Source organism: Acanthisitta chloris, unplaced genomic scaffold (genome assembly GCF_000695815.1).
Source record: "Acanthisitta chloris isolate BGI_N310 unplaced genomic scaffold, ASM69581v1 scaffold1310, whole genome shotgun sequence".
Taxonomy (NCBI): domain Eukaryota; kingdom Metazoa; phylum Chordata; class Aves; order Passeriformes; family Acanthisittidae; genus Acanthisitta; species Acanthisitta chloris.
This window is the reverse complement of record NW_008652042.1, coordinates 75,555-96,806: the sequence shown is the minus strand read 5'-3', so window position 1 is coordinate 96,806 and position 21,252 is coordinate 75,555. Positions and strand designations below refer to the sequence as shown.

At 39.3% G+C, this 21,252-nt stretch overlaps 1 protein-coding gene across 1 annotated transcript in view; it reads right to left on the bottom strand.

The window, feature by feature from the left end:
- Positions 1–21,252, bottom strand: part of LOC103802976 (reelin-like) — a gene marked incomplete at both ends in the record, with an annotated part of 141,870 nt that overhangs the window by 75,653 nt on the left and 44,965 nt on the right. Inside the window, 2 exons of the mRNA XM_009075514.1 lie at positions 12,441–12,492; positions 18,056–18,152. Of these exons, the coding sequence (XP_009073762.1) occupies positions 12,441–12,492; positions 18,056–18,152 (149 nt within the window). The remainder of the gene's footprint in view (positions 1–12,440; positions 12,493–18,055; positions 18,153–21,252) is intronic.

The window sequence follows — 21,252 nt, the reverse complement described above, 5'->3', positions numbered from 1 at the left end:
AATAGAGGGCAAATTCAGCTGGGGAGGGAGATGTCCTTCTCACTGCTTCCAGAGCTGGTGATAAACAGTTTGTCAGCTCTGAGCAGAGCAGCAGGGACAGGATGTAATGCCGTAAATCTTCACACTCTCCCATCCTCTGCAGAAAAAGTTGTACATAAAAGGTTTTGAATGAGATTAGTTTACACTTGTTTTAAATCAGGAAAGCCCAGGTTTGAAATTAGCCATGAAAATGGGGAGCATAACATGCATGACAATAACTGTAAAGAAGTCTACATTAGTAAGCTACTGCAACAGAGAAAAATGCTGATTCTTTCTTAAACTGAGCATGTCACAGCAAACCTAATCCCTTGGTGAGGTGATTGCTTAGCTACATCTGCCTAAAAGTTAGGATTATACATTCAATATTATGGGCTTGTATGTGTAATTGTCTACTGGGGGCAGAGAGCACACCAAACCACTCTCCAAGAACAGCCAGATTTTTTTTTAATACATGCACAAGCAAGATTGTCCTTGTGTTTCAGGGACAAAGCATTTTTCTCCTTTGGAGTTATTTTACTCCTTTTGATAGGCTTTCATCTGAAGTTCACAGACTTCCAAAACTTTTGGAAAAAGAAGTTAGAGACAACCTTCATGGATTTAATTTGAAATGATACATTTGAAGTTTAGACAGCAATTTTGTCTGTTATTGCATATTATGAGCAGCTTCTGTTACAAAACCCAGCCATTTTCAGATCCTAAATATTCTGAAACACTAATTTACTTGGCTGGTGCTTTACATGCTTGGATTTTTTTTCCCAAGCCAAATTTCAATCAAATAAAATTTTCTCAAAATTGAGTCCAGGTACTGATGCTAATAGAGGAGGGTTTTGACTGGTAGAGTATGGGATTGCTAACCATCTCCTGATGGCTGCTTTTAAAATTCTGCTTAGCTAAACAGGAAAGAATAGGAAAGGGAAACAAAAGTATGTTTCTCAATTGCTTTGCTGCTTGTTTCAGAGAGCTGGAAACCCACAGCCAGGACCTGACCAGCACTGACCACCTGCAGTATGTCCAACGAAACAGTCATGACTTTTTTGCCTCTTTCAATTCTAGATCTTGTTAAGCTGATTTTGGTTTCCTTCAATGCCATCTCAAGTCCTAGTGAATATTTAACCTACCTTATCATTTTAAATGTCTTATAGGCAGAAGCACAAAGTGTTTCAGGAGAGATGCTATGAAGGCACCATGCATCAGCTATTTGTCTCCAGGTATACAGTTATTTGTATCCAGGCATTCAGTTATTTGTATCTAGGCTGACAATGGCAGCAAAATTAATTCTCACTCCAGCTTTGCCTCCAACTGTGTCAGATTTACAGAAACCCGAGTCATACAGCTGTTGGTCTCTAAGATTTCTTAACAACATTGATTAGAAGCTGGTGTTTTGCTGAGATAAAACTGGGTGCCATCTGCAAGGGAAGCAATATTTTGCTCCTTATAGAGTGTGACATCCTCTGCCTCTTGACAACCTCTTGATAGTTCCTGCGAGTGCTTCCATGGATAAGCAGATGAGATATATAATGCTGGTTTTAAGGAGAATGAGGGTAAGGTAGAACTGCATGAGAAAGATTCACACAAAAAATTGTGGAGAAGGCTTTGAATTGTGTCCTAACTGCAGTCTGAAAAACAAAAGGGAGCTGAGAAGAATCCCCTTTATCTAATGCTAGAAGATTGCTTTTATTCATTTTGTTAATGGGATGAATAATGATTAGTGTTTGCTAAGGATTATGATTTGCTGATATCGCTTGAATTAAGCCAAACTGGATAGGATAAATTACTAGTGGTCAGATTTGGCTGCCTGGCTAATAGTTTTTTCCAAAGTAATGAACCATACAGTTTGGTATAATGAATGCTCTGTGGATTGTAATCTTTTTCAGATGTATGTTTATATTGGCATCTGATCAAGAGCCAGATGATTTTAACCATCTTACAAGATGGAATATTTTGTGCTGGATATACCAGAAGCACTGGTATAAAAATATACAAGTCACTATTCCTTCCATTCTGCCTCTGTAAACTTTCTCAAGAGAAGGCCACAAGAGCATTTTAATTTTTCGTTGAAGACACAATTTCGAATTTAGTTACAAATGTGATTTTTAATTGCGACATTTCAGATTTTTAGACTACTTTTTTTAAAGCTTGTCTTTTTTTTATAGAATAATTTCAGAGCACAAAGAAATATTCTGAGTGTAAAAAACATTCAAATTAAAAACTGGACGAACTTTATTTTTTTTTTTTTGCAATCATAGTCTACCTTTTCATGGAAAGAAATATTTTTATTTCTGGCTGCTTTTATCTCCCTTGTGAGAAAAGGATTTGGACTGTCTGCACCTCTGTATATTTTCTGATAAACAATCTGATATAAATATCTGACACTAGGAAACAAAAACGTCAATGGTGTTTGCCTTTTGTAACAATCAGATCTACTCTACCATTAGTAAGAATTATGAATTTTGCAATGTGAAGTCTCAACTATTTATTTTCCTCAGTTTTCCAAGAGCTGCTAACATTTTGTCCACTGGCAGCTTTAAGATGTTGCTACATTTTGGAAATGCTAGGTAATTATTTACATCTAAATAACAACAAAGGGTTGACAACTATGCTCAAAGCCTCCACTGTGAAACTCAAAGAGATGGGAAGAATAATTAGTAAATGCATTTGATAAAAATTAATTAGAAGGACTTCATAAATGAGGTCCTAAAAATTAATCTGAGGCTAAACCGTAGGAGACTGAGGCCCTGACCAGGCTGTTCTTGCCCAGAGGGTGATCCTGGTTGGAGCATGGGGTGAGCACTGCAGCTGGTGACCACCCATGGGCCCTTCCCACCCACCTCCTGCCAGGATTCCCAATTAACAGCAAATGTACTTTTTATGAATTAATGCAGCTAATTTCCTTTAGATGAGAAATAAAATCTGAGGAAATACTTAACTGGCTCAACTTCCTCTTAGTCTATTTATATTCAGAGATACGATGTGCTGCTTCCTGCACTCACACAAATTTGTTCTCTTCTAATGAAGAAGATCAGATCACAATTCATATTGCTTTTTGTGCTGAGAACATTAAGGAGAGAAAAACGAGCCAGGCAGAAAGCTGTATTTCCCTTATGCCAGTTTCCAGTTTATTCTGATGTAAAGATGCTCAGCTATTTATATTGTCTCTGAGACAGAGCCAGCAGGTATGTGCTTGGGTAATGCATCTGTTGCCCAATAAATAATTACATGATGCTTCTAAATTTAACCATGTTCTTAAGTGCACTAACATCGTATATAGCACCTTGCTGAAGATGAAGGGAGCAAACTTGTTAAGATATGGATGCAGTAGACACCCAGGAATTATAACTACTGAAACAATTGTATCATTACAGATCCAAAAATACTCATACAGTTGTTCTTGAATGTCTGACCAAATAGTAACCTCTGTGCTCAGTCAGCATTTTCTACTGGTCTACCCATACTGTATGCTTCAACATTATTGCCATTAAATAGTTAATGTCAGATTAATTGGAGATCCAAGTGAGAGGGTGACCTTGCAATGAAGTTGGGCAAGCTACAAATGATACCATCTTAAACTGTAAGGAGTTCAGCAGTACACTAATAAATCCTGGTAAGTAGAAAGAGATGTTTTGTGTAACTCTGTTTAGCAGCCTGGGTCAGCTGTGAAGGTCTAAAATCATGAAAATGAGCACCATAAGGTGCTTGGTATTAAAATACTGCAGGAAAGTAAATAAAGTTTTCTTTAGGTCCCTACAGCCAGGCCATTCTAGAGGGGCAGTACAAAATACACACCGGTCCCAAAACAAATGCTCTGTCAAAGGAGGTGTCTTGGATATAGAGATTTGAACATCTTTTCCTTGCCTGCTTTAGGGAAATTCCCTGGCACTGAAAAAATCTGGGAAATATTTTTCTCAAGCCAAGTTCTGAACTGAGGCCTCTCTCTTTTCTGAAACCCTATAGAACTGACTGCTTGCCTTTAAATTCATATGTGGGTAGAAAATAATTGGTTTGGTAAAAGCTGTTTTTTGCAAGCCCTAGTGGGCTTTTCTATTTTTATCTGCTTCTATTCTATTCTCTCTATATATAATATTATATTATGCTATATATCTATTTTTATCTGCTTTTTTGGCCCTTCCCTCACCCACTGGAGAAAGAGCCAGGAGCATCTTGCTGTGCTGAAGGCTTCTCTGTTTCCCCCCGGGAGCTATAGATGCTTTGTTGTTTGAGTTAATTCAAAAATGGACAATTTTAATCATACAAAATGTTATCCTCCTACAATGATATGAGCAGGATTAAGATGAAAGTCCATCTGTAATCCAGCATTTATTATTTGCAGCAAGCAATTCCATAATTGCCCACGTTTGACTGTGAGGTGGTGGCACAGCCACCTGCCCTGGATCTGAATCCTTAGGCTCTCTTTATCTTTTCTGCTTTTCTCTGTGTAGTAAATCTGTAACACTCACATTTTAATTCCCAGCAGTGGCTGAGAAGCCCTGGCACAGAAGTAATAAAGACAATATTTCATTGTAACCTTGGGCTGGCCAAAACAACACAAATCATTTTGCCCCAAGGCCATTAAAATGTCTTTCATATATGGCAGCAACTTTAAACCCTGGTTTCAATCTAGGTATTAGCTAGGCAGCCCCTCTTGTATAACTCAGCAAAATCAATAAACACCACCTAACATTTCCACATGCTGTGTGAAGAGTGCTAGGTGATGTTACTTACCTGTCTTACTCTTTCACATTAGATGTAATTTATAACCTATGCATAACACTAAGGATTTCTCCACCAGGAAAGGGAAACTATTAGGTCATGTCAGGCAGTAGCAAATGGCAATTTGGGTAGCGAATGAAGAAAACATAATATTGTCTTATCAGGGGGAAAATGGGAAATGAAACAAGCAGAAGTGCAGAATGGTAAATTACACCAATTTTGGCATTGAGTTATATAAAAAATCTCAAGCGTTTTCCAAATATATAGGAAAGAAATTATGTACAAAACAACATGTGGGTTCAAATACTGTCAGTGCTGTGTTCTCGTTGCTTAGAAGGGACAAGATCTAAATATAGTAACAATGAAACTTCATTCATTAGCATAATTTCTTATGGACATCAGTGCTTTAAATTATCTATTGTAAAAACTGGATTTATGCATTTTTTAAGCTCTGTTCAGACAGTGTTCTAACACAATTTTATTAGGCAGTTTCCTGGCAATGAAATCCTTTAGAACCTTCTGTTAGCCTAAAAGCACACCATATTTGCCAAATGCAAGATTGTCTATCTGACTGTGGTCACCAGAATTGCCTCTTCCCTGCTGGTACCACTGTCAACACAACTGTATGGATGTGCTATGCCTGTACAGAAAACCTGGTGCTTCCTGGCAGGCACTGGAGCAGGAGGAATTTGGGTGACTCAAGAAAATCATCCATGCAGGTGACTAAAGCAAAGGACGTGGCTCAACGTGCCTAAGACATTTGGCACCACAGTTTCTTCCATGAATTTTTTTCTAACAAGATACTGAGGGCTAGAGGGAATGATCATAAGCTGAGACAGGGGAAATTCAGATTAGATGTTAGGAGAAATGTTTTCCTTGTGAGGGTGTTCAGACACTGGAATAGGTTGCCCAGGGAGGTGGTGGAGTCACCATCCCTGGAAGTGTTTAAGAGACATCTGGATCTGACACTGGAGGATATGGTTTAGGGTTTAGGGGTTCCAGCAGTGACAGGTTAATGGTTGGATTTAATGATCTTTGAGGTCTTCCCCAGCCTTGATGATTCTATGATTTAAAAGATTTCATGTTTTTCCATGCCAAATTCAGAAGGGGGTTATTTTTCACCTTGGTATTTCTCTAGAGGCATGTGGGTCAATTTTCATAGCAATTTTGAAGGAAATTGTTCATCTCTATCCAGTTCTGCTGAGGGTCAGCCCAGTGCTATCTCATAAAATGGCTATTGCAGCATTTGTCAGACACCTGATAGCTTCTGCTAATAGTAAAACTGAGTAAACAAAACCAGAAATTAAGAGAAAAATGACCACCAATGGTTCTTCCCAACCAAAGCTAAGGCCTATTTAGTAAAACATGATTGGATATGTTCTATCAAGTGGTCTGAATCCAAGCAGAGGATAAACAGGCAGCATAAAAGCACTACAGTCAATATAGCAGCTGCCACCAGAACTGAATTAAAACATCATAACACAAGCAATAAATGTCTTCACACAGTTACACGGGGCCAAATGCAGTCATTGTTGTTCACATTGCTGAGCCAAAGTGGAGTTGGGCTGTTTCTCTTTGGAAGAAGAAGGGATTGCCACTTTGCACAGATGCTCTGCAGAACCCTCCAGATGCTGCCCTAGGAGACAGCCCAGAGAGGCTGCTATTTCCACCACAGAAATACATGGAGGCCAGTGAATCAGCTGCACTATTTGTTTTTGTAAGATTATTTTTTGCCCATCACAATCTTCTATTTGCTGAGGTTAATAGAGAAGTAAATGTGTTTTCTGAAGCACAGACACTTGGGAGGTAAGGGCCAATCCAAAGGGCACATTCAACAATTCTAATGATGATGATGATGATGAAATAATAATAATAATCTGTAGATTGCATATGCACCAAGGCAAAAATATATTTCCATTATCTACACAAACAAATACATAATTTAATTCTGCAAGACTTACACTGGCAACAAGGGCAAATTGCCACTGCAAAAAAATGAAGGGAAAAAATAAGCCTGAAAAAAAATTGCATTTTGTTTCCTAAAGGCGAGAAACACTCTTTGTGTTTTGCCTTCAACAAACATCATCAAGACCCTTAGTCCTTGGATTTTCTGAGTAAAACTACTCTCATGTAGATCCTAGTGACCTTGGTAGTTCAGGAAAAGAAACAGAGGCTGCTGGTTAATGATTCACTAACTTGATGTCTTGGGGTGAGGCAGGACATGACATGAAAACCCTTTGGGGATCATTATGTCAAAGATCTGCATCCAAATCAGTGACCCTGGTTCATTTGCTAATCAAAAGCAATCAATGGCATATTTTAAATGGATTTCTCCACAACACTCACAGAAGACTCTGAAATCAGCAGCATTAAAACCAGACTGTAAATAAACTAAGCCACAAGGAAGTCCTTGGTATGTGCATTGCACATACACCTCACCCCTTAAAAAACATGACAGTAATAAATAGGAAGTTCTTGTGAGTAATACAATTACTCTGCAGTTAGTACAACTGATGGTCTGATGGATTTTAAAAGCTCAGGAAATCTGAAGTGAAGACAGGAGTGATTACTCAACCAGAAAATAAAGTCGCAAGAGTGGAAAGTGTGTCAAACAAGATTGGAAAATGATGACTTTTGTTACTGGTTTAAGTGATTATATGATAAGATTGTCAATTAAATATTTATGCATGCAAAAGGAGAAAGCTTAGCATTATATTTCCTTTGATAGAGAATGAGGACAAAGTGGGTACCACTGAAAGAAGATCACCCTAGTAACATCTTTGCACCTGGAATTAATGGGGTTTTGTCCTTAGCAAAAAACTCCTGAATAGCTGAATACCAATAGCAATATTTCTTCAATAATATTTTAACCATATTAAAACCAATAGATACACACATTTATCCTTGCTATAGGGTTCAGTTGGAAATATATTAAGGGAGATTGATAAGCTGCTGGTAGGTATTGTTAGTGATTGTAATAGATTAATTTTATCCATATGGAACTCTGTCAAATACTGTATTCAGCAATAAAATTGGTTGTCTGATGGATGGTTATAGAAAATAAGTTGGAATGGAAGATGCACTAGCAACAGATGGCACAGAAGCAGCTGGATGATGTTGAGAAAGTTAACAACACACTAACTTTTGGTCAGCCCTGAAGTGATCAGACAAGTTGGACTAGATGATCTTTGTAGGCCCCTTCCCACTGAAAAAGGACCATTCTTATTCTAAAAGTAAGGTCCCAATGCTTCTGGTGCCAGACCAATGAGAAAATCAGAACATGAGTGACCCATCTTATGGATAATACCTACCAGGATTTTCCTGAGAGGACAGAGTCCATCTGGCAAAATCACAAAGCACTCTCCCAGATTAAAGCCTGCTACTAAAGCATCACATTGAAAACTGCTTTTAATGAAGGTTGATGTGCTAGATCCATGTTTTGCCTCATGTCAGGTCTTTTCTCTAGCAATAATCAGGGACTAAGCATAGGATCTGTGCAGCAAAGACACCTAAGGAATTCCCAGTGTTAAGGCCTGGCAGCCTTCAAGTATTGAAGATCACCATTGCTCATACATTCTGCATCTTCAGGTCTTTCATGTTAACAGCAAAGTAAACTCTCAGAAAGCAGAACCTTCTTTGCCAGCTCAGTAGTATTCTCAGTGCCCACCAGTAGTTTAGGGACAGGTTTTACTATTTTATTTATTGCAGGAAGAGTTATTCTGCATCATATTGAGATTCCTGTAAGATGTTTCATTTGTCATGGTGAACATGTATGTCAATGTTACACATATTAAATGACCAGAACTCAGTTAAAATCAATTAGGGAAATATGGTTATGATTAGAAACAAATTTAAAATGCTGCAAGCCATATATTTGTCATAGAAAGTCAGTTTTGAGAGGGACTGAAACTAAGGATTAGTGATTGACCCAGAGTAAAATCTGCTACATTTGGGAATCCAACTTTTGCAAAGGTTCTTTATAACAGTTTTTTTGGTAGGGAGGGTCCAAGCCCAAGCTTTTTCTCCAAATAAAGCAAACAACAACAAAAAAAAAACCCAACCCTTTTGAACCTTTGGCTAGTTCTTTGCTTGCAGAACTACTGCCCTGATCTTTAAAAAATGCAGCTGAAGTGCCAAAGGTTTGTAATGTTTGAAGCTGAATTCTCTCTCTCTCTCAGAAGATAAAAGAAAGCTCTTCCCCCATAAACCAATTTTGGTTTAATATAAAATAGTAGGGAGGTTAGATTTTTATAAAATTATGGGGGAGAGAGAATTGTTCATTTGCCCTAGTAATGGCAGAAGATCTTTGTGAGAGTGGCATAAAAGTTGAATGGAAAGCAATTTTAAAGCAGGACTCTGCCTTACAAATATTATGTATTTACCCAGCACAGGATGCTGACAAAGTCATCCTGTTCTCAGAGGACTGTTGAAGAGTTTTCTTAAGAAAGCTGAAGAGTGGGAGGTTTCCATATCAAGTTATTCCCTTTTTCAAGTATCATTTCACTGCAGAAATGATCTACTAATATTAAGACATAAGGAGAGAGCTATGGAAGGAAGTTTTCCAAGGCAATATTTTCCATTAACGATTTTCAGATTGTGACACACATGGCTCCAAGGAGGAGCTGCTCTGGAGGCCTGGCTGAGCATTGATGCTCATTACAGCACCTTCAGCCTTGGCTTGGTGCTTGCTGCAGAGGCTCTGCAGAGGGAGGAGGGATGGGAAGCACCTGCCAGTGCTGAACTGCCCACGCAGAGCATGCACAGCCCACACACACCACTGCCACCACAGCATATGCTTGAAGAGGACACCCAAGGAACAACACATGAGCACAACAACCTGCACACCTCACACCTTGGCATAGCTGCCTTCAAGCCTTTCCTCTCTTCCTTGTGGGATTTCATGGGTTTCTTTCTTCCTGTGTTTAGCTCAGTTGCTAATCTCTCAGTACTATGAGTAACCTTCCATCACAGTGGCCCAACGCAAATGACAGATTATGTTCAACTCTGGAGAAGTCCAGGGATGTAGCTAAGAAGAAAAGGCTGAAATTTGGAGTGAGAAATAGATAATACTTCAGCTAATGAATCAGACTAACATTGTGTGGCAGCTGAGTCCAGAGGCTTTTGTGCCATATCCTGCAATTCCCAAGCTGTTCAATCAGATGTTCTGGCCTGGGAGAGCCCAAAGGCATTGCTTTAAATATCTCAATTAACAATCCCACTGAACATTAAGGAAACTGCTAGACATGTCAGTGCTTGGTCTTGGAGAAATGTGGTGATGGATGATTAAGACATTTGAAATAATGGAAATTTTCTGCACACTTGGGCAGAGAGTGTAAATATCACCCCAGCCCTGGACCAAAAGGCAATGCCACCAGCTCCAAGTGAATGCTGCACAGCCAAAAAGTTCCTCTCATTCGGAAAGGATACTGCTTATTACTGTTGTCCTGTGTGCTGAAAAGGCCTTACTAATTACCTTTTTATCCTAATTAAGCCTTTGTCTGAAGTGCACCTTTCCAACCACCTTGCCCTTTAAAGGGCAAGGCTACCAAAGAGGTGATACATGAAGGAAACTATACAGAATATCAACTAATAAAAAATTCACTAGTGTGTTACCCTTCCTGGTCACACAGTTTAAAAGGATCTGGGATTTATGGATTATTTTTTTCCCCTTCATTTCCTAGTTCTCATCTGCCTATATATACCTGCAAATACAAACCTCCATCTGACAATTAGTGGTGAGAGAAATTAAAGGGTTTGCACTTTAATGTGGCCAAAGCTACGTGACAAATTTAATAGATACCCCCAAAAGGTTACAGCTCAAGCTATTCCACGGTCGATAGAAAGTGGTAAACATTCTTTAAAAGAGAAAAGGCAATTCCCTCAGATGAATCCCTAAATAGGGTTATGATTAAATCGGACATTTGGGAATAAGCTGGAGACTGGATTCTAAAGCCAAGTACTGCTGAGCTCAGCAGTCCCCTGGCTCATGCAGGTTTTTATCAGTTACAAAACCAATCTGCACTGTATTTCAAGCTCAACACAGGCACATGAGGAAATATGAGACATTTTGAACTTCAGGCTGAAATCTGATTCACTCAGATGTGCATCCATCCCTCTACTGCTCTATCCTACTAAGGATTTCACTGTTTCATACTGGCACAGGGTAAGGGATTCTTACCATATATTCATAACAATCCTGTCATATAGAGTATTTCCTGCTCAGCCTTTTCTTATCCTTTCATTTTCATTTGACCTTCCCTAGCTGATAGGAACAAAGTCTCCTGGTGAAATCTAAAGTCTAATTTTGAAACTTCTGGGAGCCTTACAGTTCACCTGCAGCAGACACCAGGTGTGAGAGCAAACACACACCTACCAACCCACTCAGCTCACCCTGCTGTTAACCACTCTGGGTCACTGCAAGAAGAAGCCAAAGAAGATTTTTGTAAATTTTTATGAAAATTGAAATTCCTCCATCATCACAAACTTGCAGTATTATAGAAGTCACCTCTTCTCATGGACAGCCAAGGGTGGGAAACCTTCTGCCAGTGAGCAACACATCATAGCAGATCAGACCTTTCACTGGCTGAATCAAACTGCAGGGGAGCAAGAGTCTGGTTTTCATTTGAGGTGCCCAGTATTTATGCAATAATTCAGTTGAGGCTTGGATACATTTTTCTGGCTTTTAAAAACCAGTGATTCAAAATAAAACCAATCCTTAGATCTATCAACATTGCAGTCAACTGCAGGTCATGATTGCTTCAAATACCCAAATGAACAACTTCAGGTAAAAAACAAATTTAAATGCTACATTTCTGAGCCTTCTAGGATTTTGATTTTCAATCCATTAAGAACACCAAGCTGCTTGCCAAGCTACCTGATAGTTCTTATTTCCAACTGAGATTTCCAGAGTTTAATCACATGTCTGCTGAGGTACTTTTGGAGAATTACTTTTTTAAAAATAGGAATATGATTTGGAAACACATATCCAGGGGACCACAGAGGAAGCAGGCTACATTTTCTACTTGCCTTTTTATTGAACCATTTATATCATAAGAACATTTTTTCCTTCATATATTGAACAGTGAGATATGAGTTAACAAATTAAGTGTGTTCCAAATTTGCCTTCAGCTCAAGCCAGAACTTCTACCATAATTTATAGCCACAACTGCACAGGGAAATGTGCAATAACTCACAGCAGATGCTCTAAGCACTACAGCATACAACTATGCTGTTGATAATATGAACTAAATAGCATTGAGTTTCAGTCTGCCCTACCTATTCTCTTTGGAGAAATGTGTTAAGAACAGCACTACCTAGGTATAACTTGGATATACCTGGGGATTTAAATGTTAAAAACTTTCATTTTTTTAGAAACATTAATCACACTTCAGAGAAAGAGCAAAAGATTATAATGTTAAATGTCAAGTTATAAAATAAGTGAAAAAAACCAAAACCCAGACCCAGACATGACTGTGCCTCCCATCATCAGAGAATCCACTGGAATTTCTCCTTTGCAAAATTTAGATTAGGAGCTCCAGGTCAGGGAGATGAATAAATGCATTTTTTTAAAGATTTTTTTAATCTCTAATGTCATGTGGAACATCAACCAGAAAGGTAAACCTGAACTTTAGGGCTATTTTCCTTTGCAGAAACGACATTTTACAGTTTCTCAGGTGAAAGAGGAATCAACTTACCAAGGGAAAATTGAAGGACGGACGCAGTAGTTGTGTTAAGGCCAGTGGTGGTCTATGGGAAGAGAAGAAAAGAGTTTTGTTAGATCAGCAAAACAATACATCCATCCATCTTTTTTTTCTTTGAAAGCATGGAAAATCTCTAGACACCTACATCTCCAGTGCATAGAACTGTTCATCCCCAACCCTTTCAGGTTGAGTGATCATGGACATTTCTGTTATGTCATTTTGATTATTGATATCTCATCATATGTCAAAGCTGGATTTTATTTTCCATTGTACTTATGTCTATAAAACTCTGCATTTATGTGCAACACTGGTGCCTGGCCAGTGTTTAAAAGATTGAAAAAGTGAACTCTGTGGTTTATGGTCAGCTTAGTGTAAACCTGTATCTACAGAATGGTTTTCACTTTTCCCAGCACAGAAAAAGAATCAAAAACTATCATGAATAAATAATAAACATAACATTAAGCAAACCTAAAATAATAAAATATTTAGAGGAAATAACAGAACTTAAATCTTCAACATCAAAGTAAACAAAACCTTGGTGATACTACCTAATATGTACAATGAAATATTGTGGTAGGATTTGCACACTGCTGACATCCAACCAAGGCCTAGAAACAGGATCAAAACACTGAGCAACTCACTCTGTACTCAGCACACCACCCTTGTTTGAGACCTTTCTCCCTTCTTTCAATGCCTCCATATTTTAGTAGTTCAAATTATAACTGCTTTCCTGAAAATGCTATGAAATAAAAAGCAGTATGTTGTGAAGGACACCTGATTATTTTCAATTTGCTTTGAAAGCTGGACTTAATGATACTGCTACAAAACAAGCAAGGCAGAAGCACTGCCTAAACCTCTGCCTGATGTAGCTATTTAGTCAAATAGCTGAAAAATTACTGTGATTGTTTAGCAAGAAGAAAGACCATCTGGAGGGATACCCCCAAAAGAGGAGACTCAGAGTTTGGTACATTCACTTTAGCAAAAGACCAAACAAATCATAATAAACAGATCTTAGAGGTTAAAATGAAGAAAGAAAAACCTACAAGCTGAAAGACAAAGACAACATTAGATCAAAAGAGAAAAGGAAAAAAGACATGCCCTGGACAGACAGTAAGTTTACTGTCATCCAATTGAATAATAGGGACAGCAAACACCTTAAATAAATTAATCTGATATTGCTGCCAGTGAGGTCTGCATCCTGGATTTTAAGACCTTGGAGTTGCCCTCCCATGTCAGACCAATAATTCATGGCATTTCCCATGACAGCAGCAAAAGACTCTTCCACTGGATGTGCTCCTTGTGAGCTGCATCCATGCACCACATCACATTGTGGCTACACCACAGAGAAGTCAAACTTCCGAACAAATTCAGAAGTAAGTTCTAGGGGGATAGCAGGCTTTGGCCACCAGAGCTCAGCTGGGAATTTGCATGGAAGAAGCACCTGGAGAGCTTAAATGATCCTTCTGCTTTGCTTGTAAGAGTGAGGTAGAGGAAAGTGGATAGTAGATAAGAATGAAAATAAACTGGTAAGCCAAAAAGTATAGATAAGTTAAAGTTTTTAACTCATGTACAAAATGCTATAATTGCCTAAAAAAGGTCAGCACCCAGGTAAAGACAAGGTTCAATATCTTGGAAGATGCTACATTCTTTCAAGTGCCAATTAACAATGGCAGGATTACAAAGGCAATTTTATCAGCATTTTGTAAAGATGAACAGTACAATATCTCCATAATTTCCCTGAGTCACACGGTGAAAGCACAGATTCTTCCATTATCTGCTATCCTGTGCTCTTTAATTACCTACTATCCAGATGAACATGAAAACTGCTGAGAGAGATCTCTCTTGTGCCTGAAGCCCCTTATTACCCTGTGCATTGCTGCATGACACTGAACAAAAGGTAGTCCTAAATGCAGACGTTTTCTGGCTGCTATTTAAGACTCCATTGAACCAGAACATGTTATCTCTCAGTCATCTGTATTGGCCTTTCTGTTTTTGGAGACTTTGAAAAGAATTTACCTCTCTCTGAAAATGTATAATCAGAATGTGTATTCAAATACCAATGAATAACAAATTCTAGGTGATAGCTCCTTCCATTCCCTTACATGTACCATGGGTAGCTACATGTTAAATCAGCCTGAATAGTTGACTCCTGTTGAAGTAATAGTCTTTTCCCTTTGCAAGTCAGTTTTAACCTGGATTCCTTTCCTGGTGTGGGTTGCCATGCAACCCACCAATGCTTGTACCAATGCCATCTCTTCCCTGTGTGGGAGAGGACAGGTAGTGATGCACAAGAGCAAAAGGCACTGGACTTATTCCAGTGTTGGTGTGCACCTAGTTGAGGTTTTCATTAACTGATGCCTTTGAAAATAATGGATGGAGACTTGGATGAGTGGGCATGAGTCTGTGGTGTGTTTTGCTTCTTTTCTACATACATTTACATGCAGAGAGGAACTTCTTACAAATATTATGGAGTGGGATCTTCCCTGAAATACACTGAAGATCAGCTGATAACAAGACTACATGTCCTAACAGGTAATTTCAGGTTTTAAACAAAAAAAGGGAAGCTGCATAATATAACCCCTTTAAAAACACTGTCACATTCCCATTTAAGCCATTCTGTCAGGATCAGTTCAGTATTAGGCATCACACTTATCATGCCAAATAATAAAGGGCTTTCTGATTTGAATTATGAGCACCTATTATATTAGTTTACATTCAATTAATTATGTTGTGCAAGTTATAATTTGAAAACAAAACCTTTCTCAAGGTTCAGTGGGTCATATCACCAAGAAATTAAATGCTATCAGAGAAGAGGCATTCAGGTAGTCTTAAAAGAGACTATGTTGTGAATCATTTCAGCAATGCTTTGAAAGAAAAGCATTAGACTCGCTAAAAATTTTTTGCAAAGTTCTGCAAAGGACTACTAAGTTCAGACACTGAGGAGAGACTGGTAGTGTGCCTTTAATGGATATTTTCCTTTGCTTGCTAAACATCTTTCCAGGATTTTGCCAGAGGTAAATTCTCATCAACATACAGAGACAGTTGGTATTAAAAACCCCTCTGCCTGCAGGAACAGGCAGCTGTTGGGAGTCAGGAGAAGAGAAGGAGGTCAAGGAAACAAACCAGCAGCTGTCAGAGCTGTTGATAATACATACTTTGCAAACTCAACTCTTCTTAGCTAGATATTTTAAAGGAGTGATGCATGCACTAGGAGCCATGAACAGGAACAGAGATTGCAAGAGCCATTTCAAGCAGAGACAGAATAGGATCCATGGAATTCATGGAGAAATGAAACAGTTTAAGATTTGTGACAGGAAGGGATGTGTTGTGAAATCGCTGAAACGACTACAAATCAGAAACCAGTTGGTTCTTATTTTGGATTTAAACCTATGTCCATACTCATAAATAAAACTAGATCAGACCTCTGGCCTGAACACAGCCTTGTGCTCATCCATAATATTAAGCCATTAGCACATTCCTTCAGAAGGATTTGGTTTTCCTGCAACACTGCCATAATATTGATAAACACTTTCATTATTAGGCTGCTATCTGTTTATAAGCATGATGATTTTTTTTCAGCTCATTATTTAATCACACTACTTTGGTATCATAACAAATTTTTTCCAAGTTCCTGATGCCATGGTAGTCCCATTGTACCACATGGCAGGATGACAAGTACAGTCCAACACTAGATTTTTAAGCCAATTCCAGATTAGCCAGTTCCAGGATAGTCTAAATTGTATATCAGCAGAGAGAAGACAGATAATGAATGAATCAGAATGCTCAGAGCTGGAACCCTGGGTTTGCTAAATGTCATAAATTGTTCTTCAAGTAGTGTTACCTATGCTCAATACTACAACTAAAAATGAGTTAAAAATGGGAAAAATATCCCAGTGGTGTGACTTCATTTTTACACAGGACATAAAACAATGCATCTCTTCTCAAGGCACTTAGAGAAGCACAGTACATTCAGACAGGATTCAAAGTAGCAGAGAGATAATTTAGTATCCCTGACAGGATTCCCTGGCTGTGAAGGAAATTCTCCTTTATCTGGAAAATCTCTAAATTAGTTTTATATGTGTTTGTGACTTCTATTCACCACACCAGAAATATCTATGTTACATTTGTGGAATTCTAGTCTCAGTTAAGGATGTAAAATTAACCCTGAGAAAAGAATTGTCAGTATCTAAAATGAAGAGAAGATGCCTGGCCAAAACCACTTCTGGTTTATGACCTTCTTCCATGTTTGCTCTTCAAATAGCTCTCATCAGCCTCTCCCTCCACTCAGAACACTGCTGAAAACATGAAAATTAATTTTGAATTACCCAGGTCTTGAGATGGCCTTCTAATTTTTCGGTTCTTTCCACATTTTATGTACATCATTGCAGCTAGCTGCCCAGTGTCAGCATGTGGCCATTGGTGAGATGTATTTCAATTCATTTTCCACACCCAGATGACCCCAAGTTAATGCAAATTGAACCATGTTGTTTCTTACAGCAATTTTATGACCAAACTACCCCCTCAATGAAATTAATTCTGTTCCATTCATCCTGACTCAATTTGTTACGCACACTTTCCTGAGACTGGCAGGTGCTTGCTCCAGGCTGTGTTTAAGTCTGTAGGATGCATTGTTCTCAAGTGGTATTTTACAGCAAAATTAACATTTGTCAACAGTGACAAGAAAAAATGGGACATGACTAACAAAGTAATAGAAGAAAAATGAACCCTGTCTCTATTACATTGTTGGAAATAAAAAGAGAATTATGACAGTTTGACAACACAGTTTCATTTCCTTGACTTTCTAGTATTTCAGAGATACTTTAAATAACTTAGATGCACACGAGATCAAGAGACTGTTCCCTGCAAGCTACTGCAATAACCTTTGATTAGCATCTATTCTTTAAAATGTTGGGATGATCCTGGAGTGCATTTCTATCACCTTATTGCAGAATCACAGAATCAGTTAGGTTGGAAGGGACCACAATGGGTATCTGGTCTAACCTCCCTGCTCAAGCAGGGCCATCCTAGAGCACATGGCTCAGGATTGTGTCCAGATGTTCTTGAACACCTCCAGTGAGGGAGAATCCACGACCATTCTGGGAAACCTCAGTGCTCAGTGACTGCACAGGAAAGAAGTTCTTCCTCATATTCAGGTGGAACTTCCTGTGCATCAGTTTTTGCCCATCACCTCTTGTTTTATTGGTTTCCACCAGTAAGCAGAGGCCGATCCATCATCTTGGCACCTCCCATTCATCTACTTGTATACACTAATGAGGTCCCTCTCAGTGTCTTTTCTTGAGACTGAACAGGCCCAACTCCCTCAGCCTTTCCTCATCAGGGTGGTGCTCCAGTCCCTTAATCATTTTTGTTGCCCTCTGATGAACCCACTCCAGGACCTCTATGTCTCTCTTGTAGTGAGGACCTCAGAACTGAACACAATTCTCCAGGTGTGGCTCACGGGTGCTGACTAGAGGGGTAGGACCACCTTGTATAAGAGCCTCTCCACTGAACACCAAACTTTCAAAGCACATCAACATCTCTGTAGCTGATGCAGCTGTGACTTATAGCCTGCAGGCCCAGCCCCAGCAGATGAGGCAGCCTTCACTTACCAGTTCTCTGGGACCGTATGGCTCGCAGAAAGTGACAGCATTGCTGTGCATGATGACACCACAGTTCTCTCCAACCTCACAGTTACTGCACTCAGACCTGCAGGAAGAACACACCATGTTGAAAATGGAAATCAGAAACTGTATATTTGAGACCACATCGAGCTTGTTAACTGCAAAGTCAGACCGATGTATCTTGGTGCTCACATTGGAGTATTTGTTATCATGCTGCTGAACATAAAGGTTGAGCAACTGTATGTATGATGTCCTAGAACTGCCTCTCATGAAAGGCCCTTGCTCTCTGAAAAGTGTCCGTCTCTGAAAAGGAGTGTCCCTGCCTGTTGAATGCAAAACATCTCAGCATGGGAAACCAAGTTGAACACTTATATGTATAATTTATCCTGAAGTTACTCTTCTTGCAAAACCCTTACTGCACATGTGATATACCATGTGTAAAGCCACTCTCATGGAGTTACCACAGGGAACAGCTGAGGACAAGGGGTTGGAATCAGCTCCTCTACAGCTTGCAGGGTTATTTTCCCAAAGGGTAGGCTTTAGGCTGCAGACTCTCCCCAAAACTGTGCAGCAAGAGGCTCCTAGAGCCCAGCTGCTGTAACATGGGACTTGCTGTTGCTTTCTCTTTGTATGGGTCATATCCCCTATTGCTAGTAACAGAGGTGCTACTCTGCTCACCTTTTAGGGGGAAAACTACCGAGAAATTCTCAGAGAGGCTGATGAGTTCTGCAGAGACAAGTAATTGCACCTCTCCTGACATTTCTCAACTTAATATAAAGGCCTTTGTGGGCAGCCTAACTGCAGAGCACAGGGATGGGGCTGTCTCCCTCACTCTCAAAGATCAGGGTATTGGACCTTGGCATGAGCAGCAGATTTTCAAAAGATGCTGGAGGTACTCCTGGCCCCTAACCAAGCTGCCTGCAACAGTGCTCACCAACATTGCCTTTGGGCACCCAAAGCTCAGCTTTAACATCAAACCTACAGGCAAACATTGACTTCAGCAGTAGCTTCATTATAAACAAAGGTGAACTCACCAAACCTTCTGATTTGTTGCTGATTTTGGTCTGTACTTAGAAAACAGGTATTTTTAGAGTTTTAAATGCAATGGACTTATATAAGGGGTTCTCAGGCAGTACCTCAGACTTGGCCACCCTTTCTGACATAATGTCACCAAAAATATGCATTCCCATAACCATAGCCCAGATGTAGTTTAATAGTGTGCAAAGATTTGTTTCCATTCTTATTCATCTTTTCATTCTCTGGCTAACTTCTGGCTGGCAGATCTTACAGGAAATTGGAAAGGAATAAATCCCAAGGAGAGGATCTTGCTGCCAGCATATCTGATCGAGATTTCAGTAATCATAGCTGAACATAAATAATTGATACATACTATCAATGTACAGTTGGTTCCTACAGAAATTTCCTTCGAATTTTTTTCACTTCTTTTCCTAATTCATGTTGCTTATTTGTTTTTTCATTAATAAGTCTTGTGCTGAAACCTCTGCAAGTCTTTCTGTAAACTGCTTGGAGTTTCTGTTCCTGAGTATATGAAAATCATCAACCCATTCTGGTCCTGGACAGGGCAAATGAAATCTCCAGCTGCATTGTGAGGAAGAGGCTGGTGGCATTGCCAGCTACCCCATGAAGCTGGGCCAACTTTTCCCTGCAGTGACCATGCACCCAAAAGGTCTGAGGAAGGGAGGATGGGCAACTGTGAGCACAAGTACTGACCAAACCCAAGTAGTGATTAGAAATCACTAGTGTGGGTAACCCTGGGCAGAATGGGTTAACCCTGGCCAGTGTACAATACCCTGAACAACATCCTGCAGGTCTGTGAGTGCTAAGTTCTGCTGAGTGATAGATGTTAGGTTTTCAGATGCATAGATATGGTGAATAATTGATTGCACTTGTTATTTTGGGTCTCTTCATTTGGTCCTGGGTGAGTTCAGCACAGGACTGGCTTCATTATACCTAGGTCCATTACAGAAGTCAAAGATGAATGACTTATTCCCACTTTCCAAAGCTCTACCTTACCTGAAATTTTATTCAAGGTCAGTTTCAGCTCCACTTTCAGAAACAAAGTCAGACATAAAAAATCTTCGAGGGTTTTTTGTTCCCCTGTATGAACCTGTCAACAAAGTAATTTGGCAATCCACACTAATATTCTTTAGGAGTTTGAATTTAAGCAGCAAAATTGAATATTCTAATAAGGTAACCAAGTTCCAATCGACTTCAGTGAGTTAATATTTACTTACAGAAGCCACAGTTGGCCCAAAAGAAGAGAGCATGTGAGTGACTAAAATTGTACTTTAAGAGAAAGCACAGCCATGGAGTTCGTTTAGTTGCTATCTAAACTTCACTCAGTCCCTAAACTCAGGTAAATGAAGAACAGAGGGACAGGAACTAGAAGAATGCCTGGAATTCTGTAGGATTCTGGCTGTTTATAAGAATTGTTTTCATTGTCTGCCCCTATGTTTTTGAGTTTTACAATGGAGCATCTGCCTGAACTCCCTGTATCTGCAGGGAGAGACAGATATGGCAGGAAAACTTTGCCCTGAATACTATGTAGGGACCACTTAGCTCCTTGTGAAAGGTCAGGCTACATAATCTAAGGGATATTTTAATTCTGTAATTCTTATATTTAAATGAATTCAAAGTGATTCAGCTGTTCATCTATTCTACTTCTGTAACGTGGCCTATGAAATATTGTCTGGAAATCCAGAAACACTGTCCTGCTCATACATCACTCATCTTTTCTAGGATGACTAGCCTCAGAAGAAACTGGATGGCTGTTGGTTATCCTGATTCAAACCTTTGTGCTCTCTTTGAAATGCATTACCTTTGACAATAAACTGCTCATTAGCTTGACAAGAATGCATGAAGAGTAAGATAATTGATCTGCTGTTCCTCAGATCATTGTCATAGTACTACGTGTTTCGAAACGATCCAATTTGCTCCTCTCCTAGTGCAGACAGGAAGGTGAATTTCTTTTCCATTTAACACGAACAGGAGACAGTATTAATTGCCCTGGCTGGATAAAGCTTTCTACATTATCTTTCTCACCTGCCTGGTCTAAAATCTGAGCATGTTAAAATCACTTCAACTTTCTCTTCACAGCTGGTACTTGTGCCACTGCTGACGTGTGTCACATTTATCGAGATGACTTCTCTGCAGACCTGCCATCA